We start from the raw sequence: 17853 nt of genomic DNA, 5'->3' as shown, positions 1-17853 counted from the left end.
TGTTAATAGTTGTTTTTTGTGTCCCAAGAATTCTTTGTTTATTATTAAATTGTGAAGATTTTCCTATTTTTTTCTAAAAGTTTTGTAGGTTTAGCTCTTAAATTTCGGTGTGTTAACTTTGGTGGATATGGGATAAGGGTTGAGATTTATTTTATTTCCATTGAGTATTCAGTTTTTCATTTTTTTTTAAAGGCTTTTTCTTTCTCTCATTGAATTGATTTGATGCCTTAATATTGACTGTTTATGCATGTGTCTATCTCTGGTTTCTTTTCTATCTCATTCATCTATTTGTCTATCTTTAAGCCAGTGCCACACTGTTTTGATTACTGTAACTTTTTAGTAAGTCTTGAAATTGGATAGTATAAGTCCTCCAATTTTTTTGTTTGTTTGTTTTCCAAAATTGTTTTGACTATTCTGGGTCCTTTGTATTTCCACATAATTTTCATTAGACTTTGTCAACTTCCGCAAAAATAGCTGCTGAGATTTTGATTGGGTTTGTGGGGTTCGGGGTGCATGGTCGACTTAAGAGTATCAGGCTTTCTAATCCATGATCATATATTTCTCCATTTATAGCAGCCTTTATATATTTATTCTGGTTTTTTGTTGTTGTTGTTGTTGTTTTGTTTTTTGCAGAATAACTGATTATAGTGATGATGGTTAAACTTTCCTTTAAAAGTAGTGTGAGATCTTTCTGCAGCTTTGGATTCATTTCGTTTGAGATAGTATGAGTTTAATGGTCATCAAGTCAGTGTTGAAAGCCTGGGGTGATGTTTAGAAAACGGTACTGAAAGTTCAGTTTCCTGCAGTTCTCAGTGGGTAGAGAATCCCCTCTTGAATGAGGGGAAAGAAGGAGTTGGGGGACTGAGAGGGAAAGGAGTAATTACTTCCTTGTTGGAAGGAAGTGATGCTTGTGACTCAGAGGAAACCAAGTAACATGAACCCAGAGTTTTTTTGATCCCTAATGATTTGATGTCTAAAATATGGTGGAGAGGGGGAGGTTTATCAAAGTGCTAACATTTTGAAGTGTTTGGCCATCTCTGCCAATTACTTCAGGACAGTGGCTCAAGACTTTGCAGACTTGTGTATCTTCAGTAAAAATAATGGCTTCACTTTTCATGGCATAAAATGGAAAGTCAGGAGGTCAGTTGCTGAGAAGGGAGGGCTTTGCCAAATCTGTTCCACAAGATTTAAACCCCTCTTTTGTATCTGAACTTAAAGACAAAACGGAAGTGTGGGGCAGGCGGGGGTGGGGGGATGGGGGGGAGGACGTTATGGAGCCAAAATGACTTCTGATTTCTGTAGTTACTGCATATTCTTTATTGATATTTCAAATATTACACCCAAGTAATCATCTAGGAACAGATATTATGTGGAGAGGTGTCCCGCTCTGTTGTTAGCCTGATAGTGCTAACAGTAATTATGGAAAACTCGTTCAAGTTTTTTTGTCTCTTTCTAATAATTCTAAGTTAAGGAGGGGGTTTTTTTTTTTTTAACTATTATTATTAACCTAGTAGTCAAGACTTAAATAAATCTCTACCTTGAAGTCCAAAGATTAATTTTTAAATAATACACTTTCTTTTGAATGCTATGCTCTTAAAATCTATAGAGATCTGTGTTGTCTGGTTTTGAGAATTTAATTTATAATGTCATTCTACCTATTTCTGTGAATTGTAGTTTAATGAAATTGATTTGTTTTCCCCTAAGAATCACTAAAGGAATAGAGTGTCCTAAAGAAAATACTAATGGCCCAAACTAATTTCAGCTCTTACAATGTATCTAATGTGAAAAATTTCCTGGCATTTTTTGAAACTTGGCTTTAAGGAAAATTTTTGATCCTTTGGTAACTAGTCATCTTTAATATGGTCATGGACCTGTCTAGTAACCACAGACTGACTGAAGTTGGCTGTGTGTTTGTGTCTACATACGTGTGTGTGTGTGTGTAGGGGGGGTAATATTTTTCCCCAATCCCGAGGCAGTAAGTATTCTATTTTTATTCTATTTTATCTGAGCAGTGAATATTCAGAGGATTTTATATACTCTCCTTAAAAATTGTGCAGTAAAAATTTAAAGTCACTTTTTCTCCTTATTTTCTCTCTCTCTCTTTTTCTGTCTCTCTCCTCCTCCCTCCCTCCTTTCCTCCCTTCCTCCCCCACCCTCGTTTTAGGGTAACCAGGAGCCAACAACAACTCCTGACGCAATGGTTCAGCCTTTTACTACCATCCCGTTTCCACCGCCTCCCCAGAATGGAATTCCCACAGAATATGGAGTGCCACACACTCAGGACTATGCCGGCCAGACCAGTGAGCATAACCTGACACTCTACGGAAGTACGCAAGCGCATGGAGAACAGAGTAGCAACTCACCTAGCACACAAAACGGATCTCTTACGGTATGTGTATCGTGAGGTGGAAAAGGAAGGGTGTGTGCCATCTTCGAAATCTTCATCTTAATCATCATACCTAAAACCCGTTGAGTTAACTTTACGTTAAGTAGCATTTATGTAATTGCAGTTCTACTCCAAGCATTGTAATTACAAGATAAGGGCTTAGAATTAAAACTCACAGTCCTAGCCCGCCCTGGAGTTTATAGCTTAGAGGTGGAACAGAAATACAACAAGGTAAGCGCAGAGGCAGGAGTAAACTGAGGAGGAGGATGCTCTTTTCAGCTTTCCCAGTAACTTTCATTTTGCAAAATCTCCTGGTCCCTTCTCTGTTCTCGTCATACACAGTCGCTCAGCAGCATCCCCTACACGTTGCCTCCTCCCTCCTCTTTGAGGTACTTAGTCTCTTGGTTTTTCTGACACTTGCTATTTTCCTCCTAAATACGAGAAGTTCTTTCTTAGTTTTCTTCTGCTGGTTCCTCTGTTTCTGTTCAATTTTTAAAACATTGCGATACACCAAGCCTGGGTTCTAGGACCCCTTTTCCTCTTATTTTATGTTCTTTCTATATATACTACTAAATTCATCTAATTCCTCAAGCAAAACCTATCAGTCATTCTTTATTTCTTTATTTCCTTCATCTCTACATTCAGCCCATTAGCAAGTCCCTGCAGCCATAACGCTAAAACATTTTCTTACTTCAGCCTCTTTTTATCTTAGGAGTATAGCTGGATAGTGAACATGACTTACGAGCTCAGCCCTTCTGGCAGATTTCTTGGGTTTGAGTCCCTATATGGCCCCTGCTTAGCAATACAACCTTGGCCCAGTTACATAATCTCTTTCTCCCTTAGCTTGCTCATCGGTAAAATGAAGACAGTAGTACCTACCTCAGGTGGCCATTGGGAGATTGAAAAGAGTTGAACTCATATAAGGTGTTTATCGTCGTCGTCACCCTTCTAATCCAAATCTCATCACTTATTTCCTGTATTACTGTGGCCTGACTTATCCATTCTCCACATAGCAGCCGGGATAGGTTTTATAAAAAAAAATGGAAGTAATGCTATTTTCCTGCTTAACTGATGGTTCCCTAACATACTCAGAATAAAATCTAAACTCTGTGCTTGGTTTACTAATCCCTGGTCCCAGCCACCACCTCTTTGACTTCAGCTCTTACTACTAATTTGCTAAAGTAAAGGGAATGTCTTAAATTAGCAATAGGTGTGTATCTCAGGTATGTCATCCTTCGGAGAATCATATCAGCCGTGGGAGCTGTGTGCTATATTTCCAAAGATAAAGATGTGCTTTACTCAACATGGAAAGATCTAGCTTGAGTTTTTAGAATTATTTTTGCCTTTCTTGTATCAGATTATCAGAAGAGCTTTATTTAGTCTTTAAACCACTTGATAAGATTTGTATGTGTGTATGTTTTAAGTAATTTACCTGGGCTTAAACTGTGGAATGTGGCTACTCCATGGTGTACAGTCACTGATGCTTCTGCTTACTGATTTTCACTCTCATTTTTACCTTTGAGCCTGGCCGGAAGTCGCCCCTGTGTCTCCCTAGCTTAGTGGTGGTCAGCCAGTGATCTGGGCAGAGGTTGCGCTTAAGCACCTCGAGCTTGTAAGGCTTTCACCCTTGGTCGATCCGTCTGTTTGTGGGTTAGGAAGCACGTTCAGAGTTTAGCCAGGTCTCAAGTTTGCCTTGGATTTTCCTTTCTCTTTGGCCCTCTCTGGTCTCTCCTCCATGCAGTTTCACAGTCAGTGAGGAGAGCATGGCCAGCCCTTCTGTGAGTCTCGTTACCAGGGTCCCCCCATTAGATTTCTTGCTCGCCCACCACTCACCCCAATTAGACCACAACCTCAAGCTAGAAGAACTGTATTCCCCTTGTTAGGCTCCTACCAAGTTTGCCACTTTTAGCCGACAAAAGTGTTGAGTTATCTACTGCTTCCCTGCCCAAGGCCCCAAGTTGAGTCTACCCCCTCTGGCAGCAAAGCTACTGGTTTTTGTGGCCCTAAGCCCTGTGCTGGTAACAGGGTTCTCCCAGCAGAACTAAGGGTTGGAAGTGGGGTTAGGGGTTGGAATAGTCTCAGACAATAAGTTTACAAACTCCTGCTGGTATTACCCTAAGCTCTGGCAATTTTTCAAGAAACTTCTGTTTATTATCTGCCTTTGATTGATTTCTGGAACCCTGAAATGACTGTTGGGCACTTTTGTCCAGTTTTCTTACTGTTGTCACTGACGTGCTCACACCATCATAGCCAGAGGTCCCTTCCCTGAATCATTTCATGGTAGTTTACAGTTACTCACTGTGTTTGTCTTCACCACTGCCCATTCCCACCCCACCCCCACCCCCATCTGGCCCTTTTTTTTTTCTTATCACCACCATTTCCCATTCTTTCAGACTCCCAGATATTTCTAATGACAGTGACAGTGTTAAGGGCAATCTCTGTTCCTTAATATAAATAGATACAGTTAATTAAGACTTCTGTTTCTCATCCATATTAGAAACTGTTCACTATATAATTTGGTATTATACGGATCAATTTGAATTCTTAAACAAATATCAAAATAAAATTAGGAATCCATGTGTATAGATTGTCAGTTGATTTGTACTGAGGAGAACATGGAAAATCCCCTTTGAATTGTGTCTACAGACAGAGATAGCACAGGTTCTATGATTAGGACGTTGTTAACGGTAAAATGGGAAATTCTTAGGAAGCTCTGGTTGAAGATACTTCTTATATTTTTAAGTGTATGTTTTAAATGTAAATGCGAATCTGCTTCTCTTAAGCTGTTTGCTTTTGGAAGTTGTGTGTGTGTTCCTAGGGGACGTGCGTGTACAGAGAAAGATTGAGCATACATCCGAAAACCTAGATTTGACAACATTATGGATTATTCTGTTAAACTTTTACTATCTAATAATTATGTTTCTAAAAATGAGTCTGCTGATTCCTGTGGCCAATTACATTCAAAAGGTAGATGGGAAGCATTGTTATTTGTAAATAAATGATACTCTAAATTTGCGTGACACCTTTCTGTTTAAAAATTGCTTCCACAAACAGTATTTTATTATAAAATAGCCCTCACTGTACCCCTCTGGCTCCTCACCTCCACCTCAGCAACAGAAGATGGTGTGTGCATGCGTCAGTCTCTTAACAGGCACCCGTGCATCTTTTCCCATTCAGGTTAAGCGTCAGCTCTGCTGGGAAGCCTTGCTTACTGCATTCCTAGGCAAAGCCATATTTGTGCGTACTTCATGTAGGCTCAAGTAGACTCCTAAACTGACCAATTTTGTGGAACTTAAAAGATGTGATCTTTTTGTTTGCTTTTTGTCTCTCTAAGCTGTAAGCTTTTTTAGAAAAGTTCTTTTTGTTCATATTTTGCATTCCCTGACTTAGCACAGTTCCTGGCACTTAATAGTTACTCAGTAAATATTTCTTGCGGAAAAAATGAAAGAAGGTACAGGTGTGCCAGGGGAGGTCTGAGAAGAGAGAAGCTGAGGCTTTTTGGAGATGGCATTGATCTGAGCTTCGAATTAAGAGTGATTAGAATTCGAACATGCATAGACGGTGGTGGAAAGAATAGGAAAGTCCTTTCTAAAGGCAGAGTTGAAGAGATGGAAGAGATCTAGATATCTGAATGAAAGCATGAGTTTCCATTTGGCTGAAGCTTTGGATGTTTGCTCCATACGAATAGGAAATAAGGTGGGAGAAGAGTCGCTGGAGTATAAATTGGGACGAGTATTTGAATACATGGCTGCAAAATGACTTTACTGAAGGCTTTTGAACAATGAAATGTAAGTGAGCAGAATTGTGCTTCCAGAAGGTTAACCTGTTGTGTATCCAGAGTGAGTGGAAAAGCAGAGAGACTTTTTAGGCGAGTCTTATGCTTGGAACTGGTAATGAGGTTCTGGACTAGTGGGTTGCAGTAGTTATGTAGAGGAGGGCTGAATGACAGAGAAATTATGAAGATAGAATATACAGTATTTGACAGCTGATTGGATGAATAAAATGAGATCAGAGTCAAAGGTGTGATCCTTATGCAATAACTGTATCTTGAGTGAATCATTTTATCTCAAGTTTCACTTTTCTCATCTATCAAATGGAGCTAATAATGCCTACACGACAGGATTGTAGGGAGAATAAATTAGAAATGCTGTGGAAATTACTTGTTTAAATAGTTCTTTAAGATAATTGCTTTTAACCATCTTTTTAAATCAACCGTCCCTATTGATGTAACTTATTTGTGCTCTTTATTATTGTGAGCTACAGCTGTATTTTAATATAGATCTTGTTTATCTTGGATAATCCTGTCCTGATGGAGAGAACGAAAAGAAGAGACTTATACAAAAATGAGAAATAAGCAACGAAATCTGGAATTTTCTTTCTAAAATATGTTTTAAAAATTGATTTTAACATTGGTCTAGAAGCTTCTTGTGCTTTTAAGATGAGAGCTTATTGACAGTCAGTTGGTCTCATACTGTGCATTAGCAAAAGAGATAGCAGTTAGGGGTCTCCCACCTGGGTCTAGAGGCTGGAGTATCACTGAGCCTGCCTGCAGAGAAGAAAGGACCTCAGTTCCTATATGTTTGGATATCTTTCCAAATGCCAGCAGGTGTAAATACCCAAAGTATTTGAAGTAAACAAGCTTTAGGGGATAATCTTCAGATATGAGGTTTACATTTGTTTATGTATTTTGAGGGCAGGAACTGTTACTTGTCCTCTTATTACTACCATTGGTGTGTAATGAATGTTTGGTGTTTATTGACTGAAAAAAAAAAGAAACTTAAAAAGGCAGAGTTAAGCATCTTTGATTGATTAGTAGTCGTCGGTGTTATAATACCATTTGAAGTGTTGGAACAGAGTTGCTGGATCTGAAGTAGAGATTTGAGGAAATGGCTGAACGGCCTTACTTTGTTAGTCAGCTATAGACTTTGTAACTCTCCTCATTGGTGGCCTTGAAGTGCACCTCTTAATAAAGGTAGCTTGGACCCCATATCGTCCATCATCCTCAGTTTCCTCACTCTGTCACTCACCTTTTGGGGCCGAAGCTAGATTTCCTTGCATTCCTCTACTGTCTAACCATCCTCTCTTGGAATTACCCACTGACTCCCTCACTTGGAGGTGCCTCGTGGATTGGTGACTCACTAAAACATCGCCAAGAAGTTACAGCCCTTAACATTAAGTGGGCCCATTTGCCCAGATGAGGACCTCTGGGACATAATGGGAAAAGGGACCTACGTCTTTCTATCACATTGTGTGTTGTTGGGCCATATTACCTTCAGCCTGCAACGTAGTTATTAACCATTACTATGTTCTCTGTCCAGGCTAGAGATAGAGGCTTGGGGCTACAAAGGAGTTCATTCATCCAGCCATTCACTTTGCAGAGAGAGGCCCTCATTTTTCCCCCAAAGTAATAAAAGGATGTTGAGCCTACAGTACACACTCTCTATATATGTTATCAGTTATCCCTTAAAAGTAATTACTTGTATCCTCCAGCTCTGGAGTTTTGATACCTATAAGCAATTTCAAAGCCGGATCCATGAGGAAACTCTGGTCTGGTCTGAAAATGCAAGAGTTGCTACAGAAAACCATACTCAGAGCCAGGCATGGATAATTTTGAATAGAGAAACTATCCCTTTGCTTCATGTAAGACTCAAGACACCCTTTAAGCACGATGTTAACATTGTTAACGACAACACTATGGCCTCCCCTTTGCTCTCTTTCATTTATTTACTTGCTTAAGCCCAGCAAAAGAAACTCGAACTAAAAAGTGCTAGGAACGGTCGCGTGGGGCTCTACTGACCCTCTCCGCTCTCCCGTGTTAGGTGAGGGCGAGGGAGCGCTAATGAGTAATAGGGAGCCGTGGTTTCTCTTCTTCTGTCTACAAATACTTTTTCATAAGTATTTTGTACTGTCTTTTGAAGTCAGTAAACTCAGATTAGAATCATTGAATTTTAAAGCTACAATGGATTGTAGAAATCATCTTATACCTTCCTTTTAGAACAGAGGTCAGCGGTTTCAAGTGTCTTGAACAAGGCTCCACTAGCTGGTAACAGCTGAGACGGGAAATCTGATTTCAGTCGAGCTTTATTCTAGTTTTTCTCCTGCCTCCCCATCCACGCAAATGATAAAAAATAAAAAGGCGTCCATAGGGATGGTCTTCAGTGCCACTTACTCTTCAACTTTAATTTAAGCTCCACTAGAATGTACTAACAGATTTCTTTCATTCTAAAATTAAATCGTACATAAAATATTAAAGAATCATTCAGTTAAATGTAAAGTTTTTAAAATTTGAAGTGATCTACGTGTGTTTCACTCATATATTATATATCATTTTTAGATAAGTGACTTGCTATGATTTTTGTTCAACAGTGTGATATTGGTTTTTGTTTCACAGTATGATATTGATAATATATGATATTACATATTCAAATGATGCCCTTTGTAATTCCTTTTTATAGCACTTCGACCCACTGAAAAAAGAACTAGATATTTTCTGAAGAAAGTTGAATTATTGGTTTATCGAAAAAAAAAAAGTTAGCTTATGTTTAAATGCCTAAATAGAACTAGATTCTCAAGATTTGGCTTGTCATAGCAATATTCAAACACATGGAAGAAATGCTTTTTAAAGTAGCTAAATCTAAAAGTAATTTTTCTCAAATAGGGAATTGCTCTATGTAAATGTCATTCAATTTTCTATGCCCCCCAAATTGATGGGGGCATTAGATAAAATAATTTTCTATTCAGTATATTACAAGTGGTTTCACTGTATATTAGCACTGTGATATATCCTGATTTTCAGTAAATAAGCATATGGATCAAGATTTCACTTTAAAAAAAAATATTCTATCATGTTAGGATATTTTTGCTCTTTAACAAGAAGTTCATATGATCTAATTCCACCAGGTTTTAGCCCATGTTATACACCATTATAAACATTTATAAAAATGCTTTAAATGCTAACAAATATAGTTGGTGGAGCAACATGAATCGTAATTCCTTATTTTTTTAAGGCACCGTAAAGTGACATAATAAAAAGTATCCGAACCCGAAAAACTGAATTAGAAAAAAAAAAACTGTTTTGAAAAAACTTTTTATTTAATATTGTCATTCGGGAGCTTGAACGCTGGACATCAGATTGAGTTTGGTTTAGCTCCTAGCTCCTTCCATTTGCTAAATTAGTAATCATGAGAGAATTATAACTCTAATGCTCATTTTCCCCATCTGTAAAAATGGTGATAATAGTTCCTATTCCATAGGGTTGTTTTTAAGATTAAATGAGAAAATGAATAGCAAGTTCTTAGGATGTACTGCCTGGCACACAGTAAATATTCAGTAAATATTAGCAATGACACTATTAGTATGTAATGATTTCATTTCAAAGAAAGTGTTATAGGCAGCCCTTGATTTATAAAACAATACAAATTAACAGGCTATGCAATTATATCTCTTTTCTCTTTTGCCATTTTCTTCTCTCATACACTTAGGAGCTAGTCCTCTAAGAGTCATTCTCATTAAAGCAGTATTTTTTAAAGTGAATTTTATAGCCTCCTCTACAAAAATGAATGACATGTGTAATACATGTTTGGGAAGAAGGGTGAGTTCTCGCTCTTCCGAATTCACGGGAAGCCCATTAACCTTGTTTAGTCCAGTATTTCCCAGATTTGTTTGACCATGAAACCCATTCTCTACAAAATACCAGTTCACATCCTACAGAAATAGCACTCAACCCTTTGGGAAATCCTGCTGTGATATGTACTTTGTATACACACACACATACTCTTTAGCTGCTCTTAAAGCCATTTTGGTCAATGAACTTTCTATTAGATTTTCTTGGGTATAAAGTACATCACAATCTTATTTTATACCGATGTGAATCATTCAGAATTAAAATAGTATGATATAGAAAAGTTAATGAAATTTTACTTTTGTTCAGATTTTAAACTGGTAAAGAACAAAATTCAACAGTAAATTACACAGATCAGTGATTTATGAATCGGGTAGCATACAATCTAGCAAATAGAAAGGAGCTCCAAAGAGCTGTACTAGACAAGAGATTATATAGACAGAAGGGAGCAGAAACAAGAAAGTTATACCGGGCATTTGCTGATTGGTTAAAGCAGGGTTACTTTCCTAAATTGGAAGAGAGGGAAATCTTGGAGCTGGGCCAGATAACTTGCGCTGATAGGCAAGTGGTGGTTGGTTGATCTGGGCCTTCCCTTTCTGGGAGAGCTGAGCACAGACATTTAGTTAAGTGTTGGTTTGCTGACACGTGGGGCTTAGCATGAGTGACTCCATTTAGAGTCCAATCTTGTTCTTTTAACAGAACTAATGTGAATCTTCCTAAATGAAAATAGTTAATTGCCTAATTTCAGAGCTATATGAATTGTATGGCAATTCACATGGCAGCTCTAATTTTAACTGTTAATGGAAATATCTACTATCCTTTGGTAAGTTTAGTTTTAAATTTTGCAGTTTTCAGAACCATGACCCTTGCACTATATGTGACTGCCTCTGTAACACTGTGAAAATATCTAATTCACTCTTTGAAGAGGATTCACTTAAACCTTGACTGAAGAAATTGAATTCTAACTAGAGGTCTACAATCTCTTGTTCACAGTTAAAATCCAAAAGGTGAAAATAAGAAATGAAGAGATCTCAGAAAATATGAAAATTAATTATTGATTGAAGAAATTGGAAAATTCATAAGTCAAAGTATTATTCCTGAATTAATCAAAGGATTCCTTAGTGTCTCCGATTATATATTAAGTCTTATTATGATAGGGACTTGGAAAATACTTCATCTTATATTGCCCAGAGTTGTCTTTCAGACCATAACAGGACATTTGTTCACAAAGTATAATTAAAATATTTTCATTGTCTCGTAGAGAAATCAGAACAGTTCATCCATTTCTCACTTATAAGAATTTTTAAAGTTTGAGTTCATCAAAACAAAACATTTTTAGGAGGATTTGAGACTTAAAAATCTGTTTCGCTTTTCAGTGTGAAAAGCCCTGGGTTTGTCAGCAGTGTGGACAGAGAGCTGGACCTCACGGGGAAGCTGAGTGGTTCAGAGTGGACGTACAGGCTTCAGTCCCAGGACTGAAGCATTGCCGCCACCCATGCTCCCTGCAAACTCAGTGCACAGCCTCCAGCCCCTTCTGTTTCATCCCTTGCCCAGTGAATCGGTTAGGTCAGCGAAGGACCGAATGACCGCAGAGGGGGAAAAACAGAACCTTGGGGCGCAGTTTATACAGTTGGTAAAGCTGCTCAGCAGCTGACATAGAAAATGAAGCCAGCCAATGCTGTGTTGACTGCGACTTTTCTCAGAACAGCTAACTGCCCACTTTTCACAAAGATATAATGTAAAAACTTGCTTTTTTCTCTGATTTGTCTATTTCAACAATTAGTAGTCTATATTGAGGTAAACTTAAAAAGTTGAGACTGTCACATGGGAAATATCTCATTTAATTACATTCAATGTATATTTCCTATTCCTATATCCACCCTGTATGGAAATCTGCTTTTCAGCCCCTTTGAGTATCAGTTTAGTACTTCTCGGGCTTTTTTCCCTCAGTGTGCCTTGCAGATTTTCTTTCCTCTTGCTTTTCTTCCCTTTTATGGCCTGACCTGCGCCTCTTCCATTAAGGTGTAGAATACTCATCACTGCTTGTAGAGCTTTCCCTGTCCCTTTCCTCCATGCCTACCTCCACCCAGGAGAGGTCTTGCTCCTTCAGGTGAGGGTCCTGAGAGAGTGAGTGAATGGGATCCACACATGTTCATTCTTAGAAGAAAAGAGAGTGCGGGTGCAGTGTGAGAAAGGAAGCGATTTAGCAGGGGACCCCAACCCTCGGGTCTGGACCGGTACTGGTCCGTGGCCTGTTGGGAACTGGGCCGCACAGCAGTGGGAGGTGAGTGGCAGGTGAGCAAGTGAAGCTTCATCTGTATTTGCAGCCGCTCCCCAGCGCCAGCATCACCGCCTTGGCTCCACCTTGGATCATTAGGCATTAGATTCTCATAGGAGCTCCGGTCCCTGGTACCAGAAAGGTTGGGGACTATTGGTTTAGCACATGAAATGGAGCTGCCTAATTTTGAATTCCTACTCTGGCATTTAATCTGTGACCTTTGGCAACTAACTTAACCTCTCTATGCCTTAGTTTCTGCCTCTGTCAATTGGGGATAATAATAGTACCTCCTCATGGATTATTGTGAGAACTTAAAAAAAAATAATACATTTAAAGTACAATATGATATAGTGGTTAAGAACATATACTCGGAAGCCAGACTGCCTGTGTTCAAATCTCTGCTCCATTATTTAGGCAATCTTTCTATTCTTCAGCCTCCTCATCTGAAAAGTAGGGTAAAAATATTACCTACCATGTTTTTGGTTAAAAAAAAAAAAGAATACCTACTGTTAGGGTTTTTTAAAGAAATACGTTAATTAAAATATGTAGGCCAGTGTAGGCAAATAGTTAACACTATTTACGTATTAATTATTATTAAAAGCCTTATGTAATGGTCTGTCATATAGTATGCACTCAAAACAGTTGCTATTACAAGGAATTCCCATTTTTTAACAAAATTCTGTAAGTGGAAAGAATAATCGTAGTTTTAAAGAGAGGAAAGCAGATTAAAGCCACAATATGTGCCACTACCACCCACAAGAATAATTGAAATGAAAAGGACAGTACTAACGAGAACTAGAACTCTCATATGTGGTTGAGTATACGTTAGTACAGCCACTTTGGAAAACTGACAGGATCTGTGAACTTCCACATATCCTTAACCCAGCAAATCCAGTCCCTAGATGGATACACACGAGACAAATGCATGCTCATGTGCACCAAAGGACATGTAACAAAAATAATCATGTAACAACTCACTAGCCAGAAACTAGAAGCAGCACTAATTCTGTACAAGAAAAAGAATGAATGAATTATAACAATATGTGTATTACACAGATATAATGTATAAAAGAAGGCGGCACGAAAGAGTACTTTCTGTATAATCCCCCCCCCTTTTTTTTTAATTTTAAAAATGGCAAAACTAATCGATGGAGTTAGAAGTCCAGATAGTGTTGACCCTTTGGCAGGAGATGGTGACTGGAGTAGGGCCCAAGGGTGCTTCTGGAGTTCTGTTGCTTGATCTAATTTGATGGTTACATCACTGTATTTTCTTTGTGAAAATTTATTCAGATGTATGCTTGCGATCTGTGCATTTGTATCTGTGTATGTTAAACTTTAATTTAAAAATTTATTTTAACTCAGAAGGTTTGAGAATTTTGAAATGACATAGTTCACTTTTTCCACTTGCCTATCTTTCTGGAATTAAAGATTTCATGTTTTTAAAAATATAAATATTCACTATAATGCCAGAAACTTAACCAATCTGGCTCCTACCCTTCTTCTTAAATTGTGTCTTCAAGGCTGTAAAAAAACTCTCAAGAGCAACAAATAAGTGGCTTGGGCAACATACTTTGAAGAAATCATTAGTTTTCATTTATCCTGTCACCTCATTATGAATTACAGTGACTACATATGTTATATTTAAAACTATGGTTTAGAGCTAGAGTCAGTCTTTTTAACCTTTCTCAGAGTGATACACTGACATCTTGCAGATCTGATTTGGTGGTTTTAAAGTTTGATTGAAGAGAGTTTTATGTGATCCAGCTGTGAGATGTAAAAGGCAAGTGTGAAGGTGCATGATGAGCATTAGTTGTAATTGATGCATGATGCTGTTTTAGTAACTTAGTGAGTTTCATCTTTGGGTATAATTTGTTTTGTTTAGTCTGCATTGTGCCCAGATTGATGATTGAAAACCTTACACTTTCGCAGAACACTGCTTCATAGCTCTTCCCTTTTTTGCTATTTTTATATCACATGAATCATTGCACATTTAAGCCATCTGCAAGGCCTGAATGGAATGAGATAAAAGCTGCCATCACTTAGATTGACACTTGAAAAGCTGGTATTCATTTGGAGTTTATTCCTGATTATCCTTTATATTTTAAAGTCTCAGACTTCACTTCAAGATGGTTGCTAACATCTCTGAGCCAAAAGTATCTCTGATTCGCAGTTTCTTTTAGTTGAAGATTGGGTCAAAGGGAAGGGATTTGTTCTGTGTCATCCAGAAGAATCTGTTAGAGACTCAGTTCTAACCCTGCTGAGATAATATGAACAGCAGGTTCCCACTCCTGTTTTAAAAGTACGTTGGTTTAATTAGCTCAGTGAGCCATTTGGTTTGGCATGCACTTCATAGAGAATAGTAAAAACAGGGTTCTTAAATTACCAGATGAACACTTCGAAATAAAGATTTTTGAATGCTTAGAATGTATTACTCCTTTTAGATATTTGTCAAAAGTGTTTCTTGACATAGCAACTTTTTTGAGGACATTGGGGAAAAAAATTAAATGAACGTGAGCCTGAGATGTTGCAAAAGAGATATATGATTTAAAATGCGTTATCACACTCACTTATACTTTCACTTATGGACAGACACAAATCTAGCATTTCTGTGTGTGTAGCAGATTAGTCAGGGTCCCTTCAAGCCTTTCCCAAAAGATTTTCTCAGTGCACCTCTGGGCTACCGAACGTTGACTTCTTATGCTGAAGTTAGCTGGAATTGCCTAGGTAGGAGAGTATCTAGACTCTCTAGAAACATTGGTTTCAGAGTAAGAAGCTTCTTCAGTTTTTAAGTAAAAATGCTCATTGTCATAAGTGTCTCCTCTTCATAAATAACAACATAATATTTTGCTAACCCAGTAGTCATAAACTCTGGAACTAATAGAGCGAAATATAACAATATTTCCTTATTTCTTGAGATGATAGACCAGAAATTCTGTGATCTCTACAGCTAAGCACAACAGACTCATCATTTTCAAAAGGGAAAGATCTCAAAAATAGAAAGCTCTACTAAGAATCTAAGAATAATGATATTATTTTTATATCTTCAGTTATTCTAATGAATGTCCATGTGATCTTGAGCAAGTCACTTAATGTTTCTGTTATCTCCCATTTTACTAATGTCCTATAAATATTCAAAAGACCTAAATTATATTTTAAACATAGATAACATCTTTATATATTTTTTTTCTCTGACGGGACAACTGCAATTTTTGCTTAAAGACTCACTGAGAAGGCTTGGGGTGAAGGAGTACTTCAGTTATTTTACATAATTCTTGTGAAGCAATTGTATTTATTTTTCATTCATTGTTGTTTATTTCTTTGCTTAGCAGACAGAAGGGGGAGCACAGACAGACGGCCAGCAGTCACAGACACAAAGTAGTGAAAATTCAGAGAGTAAATCTACCCCTAAACGACTGCATGTCTCTAATATTCCTTTCCGCTTCCGGGACCCAGACCTCCGGCAGATGTTTGGGGTAAGTCTCCAGAGTCTTCTTATGGGTTTTACCATTAAAATAGAATTTAATCCACCAGATGTATTATTAGTCATTAGTACTTTAGGATGAAACTACAAATCGATTGGGTAAGATCCTGTGGTAAATCAGTATTTTCATCAGAAACTTTTCCTGTCTTCTGTCTCTTCTGCACGTCAGCCTCGGCAGGTTCTCACATAGATAAGGTGACCGTGGGATCCAGTTTGCTTGGGATAAGAGACCTCCAGTGCTAAAGTCAGGACAGGATGGTAGTTCCTACCTTTCAGAGTGTTATGAATTAAATGAAATAATATCTGGGAAAGCAGATAGTACCTCTATTTTGTTTTTATTTCCTTGCTTATAACTCATCGGTGTCAAGACCAGTCAATACCTAAAATCAGGTATAGGCGGTTAGTTCGCTCCCTCTGTTTAATTACTCTCAAAACCACTGTCATGAAAACAAAGTGTAACAGCAAAGATTTAAGTTATTGGAAAGTGAGCGACTGCTGAGAATCTTAATTTTCTTCTGGGCTTATGTGTTGTTGCCTGTTTTAATTTGACCAAACTCTTAACTTGGACTAGGACTAAGAGATAATTGGGTTCTTTTAAATTTTATTAGTATTGCTGCCTAGTGCTTTTGTGAGAAAAGAAATGCCCTTCTTAAGTCTTGGCCATTTCATGCAGTGAAGTCCTGTCACTTAGAGCTGGCTACTTGGATGTGTGTTCCACACTGAAGGCCAGGCCAGGGTTGAGATTCAGTGATATTTTTGAAGTACTTGAAGAGAGCTTTGACCCAGAAAATGAGAGCCAGCTGGTCTCCACCTCTACAGAAAAGAAAGCAACAGAAAATACAAAGAGAAGCATAAGAATTCAGGTTACACGTAAGAAGAAACTTCCCAGGGGTCTGAGGTACTAGGTCCTCCACTGAAGCATCAGAGATGACATGGAATCTTAATCTCGGAGGTCTGCGTAAATGGAATGCATGCTCACGTGTCAGAAGTGTGTTTTCTCTTGAATCAGAAACATAGTGTCCGTCGAAGATCTGCCTAGGCCAGTTATCAGTGATTTTTTAAAATGTATTACACCCTTCCTATAAGGCACTAAATGCAAAAAAATAAAATAAAAGAAGATAGGTGTCACTCTGTCTTCTTCCACATGATGAGTAGCACCTGTTACTTAGAAGGACAGTAGCGCTGGTAAAGAGCGAGGATTCCGTGTCCATTTTATTTCTATTTTATTAGCTCTGTAAACTTGATGAATAGCTTCGTTCAGTCTCATTTTTCTTAACCATATAAGGAAGGCAGTCCTTACTCTAGAAAGATGTTATAAGGATGCAGTAGAAAATGTCAAAGAAAACAAACTCAAAAACACCATACACATCTTAGTTTTGTAGGATAGATGTAGGAATTAAATGCCCTCCTACCTAAAATAAGACAGTTTCCTCTTTCTTTGAGTTATCTAATTTTCTATTAAATGATGAAACTGGAATCAAGCCCAGAAGTCTTAATCTAAAAAAAATTTTTTTTTTTTTTTGCTAAAGATAATAATGATTCAGCCCAGTGAGAAAGCATGATTTCTGTTTTGCTCTTTGCATTTTTTAGTTTTTGCACATTTCCCAATGTCTGGTTTGAAATCCAAGTGAAATAGATAAATTGGGTATGAGTCCAGTACTTAGAGGGAGGTGTGAGCCAAAAAGACATCTGGAGACTTACTGCACATTTCTTTCATGAAGTTCATCCAAATATCAATTAAGACGGGTAGTTTTGTCACCTTATATACATGTTTTCTGCAGATAATTTACTGTGATTTGTGTATGCCCTGCTACTCAGCCGTTTAGCTTTCTAACTATAGAGTTAAGTTATTTAGGCTTTGTGTTTTTAGCTTTGTTTGATTTTCCAAATGTTAAAATACTGAATTACAAAACAAAGTTTTACTATTTAAAATATTCTTGATGATGTTCATTGCAGAAAGATTAAAGTGACAAATAAATGGAATCATACGTAATGTCCATGAATGTTTAAATACGATGGAAAAGAAAATACCTTGTAACCTATAGACATAACCCATATATTGACTTGGAAAGTTGTTCATAGCACAT

The 17853-nt window shown here is 37.7% G+C and overlaps 1 protein-coding gene across 17 annotated transcripts in view; it reads left to right on the top strand.

Moving 5' to 3' along the window:
* Window positions 1–17853, top strand: part of RBFOX2 (RNA binding fox-1 homolog 2) — a 252781-nt gene that overhangs the window by 196937 nt on the left and 37991 nt on the right. For 11 of the 17 annotated variants that reach the window (XM_023527398.1, XM_011387282.1, XM_023527393.1 and 8 more), the window contains 2 exons: window positions 2165–2389; window positions 15612–15758. In XM_023527398.1, the coding sequence (XP_023383166.1) occupies window positions 2165–2389; window positions 15612–15758 (372 nt within the window). The remainder of the gene's footprint in view (window positions 1–2164; window positions 2390–15611; window positions 15759–17853) is intronic. The other 6 variants (XM_023527399.1, XM_023527394.1, XM_011387275.1 and 3 more) reach the window with 1 other exon arrangement.

This window comes from Pteropus vampyrus, unplaced genomic scaffold (assembly GCF_000151845.1).
Source record: "Pteropus vampyrus isolate Shadow unplaced genomic scaffold, Pvam_2.0 Scaffold16, whole genome shotgun sequence".
Classification (NCBI taxonomy): Eukaryota; Metazoa; Chordata; class Mammalia; order Chiroptera; family Pteropodidae; genus Pteropus; species Pteropus vampyrus.
Note: the sequence above shows the minus strand (reverse complement) of the source record. Positions and strands in the feature narration are given on the sequence as shown.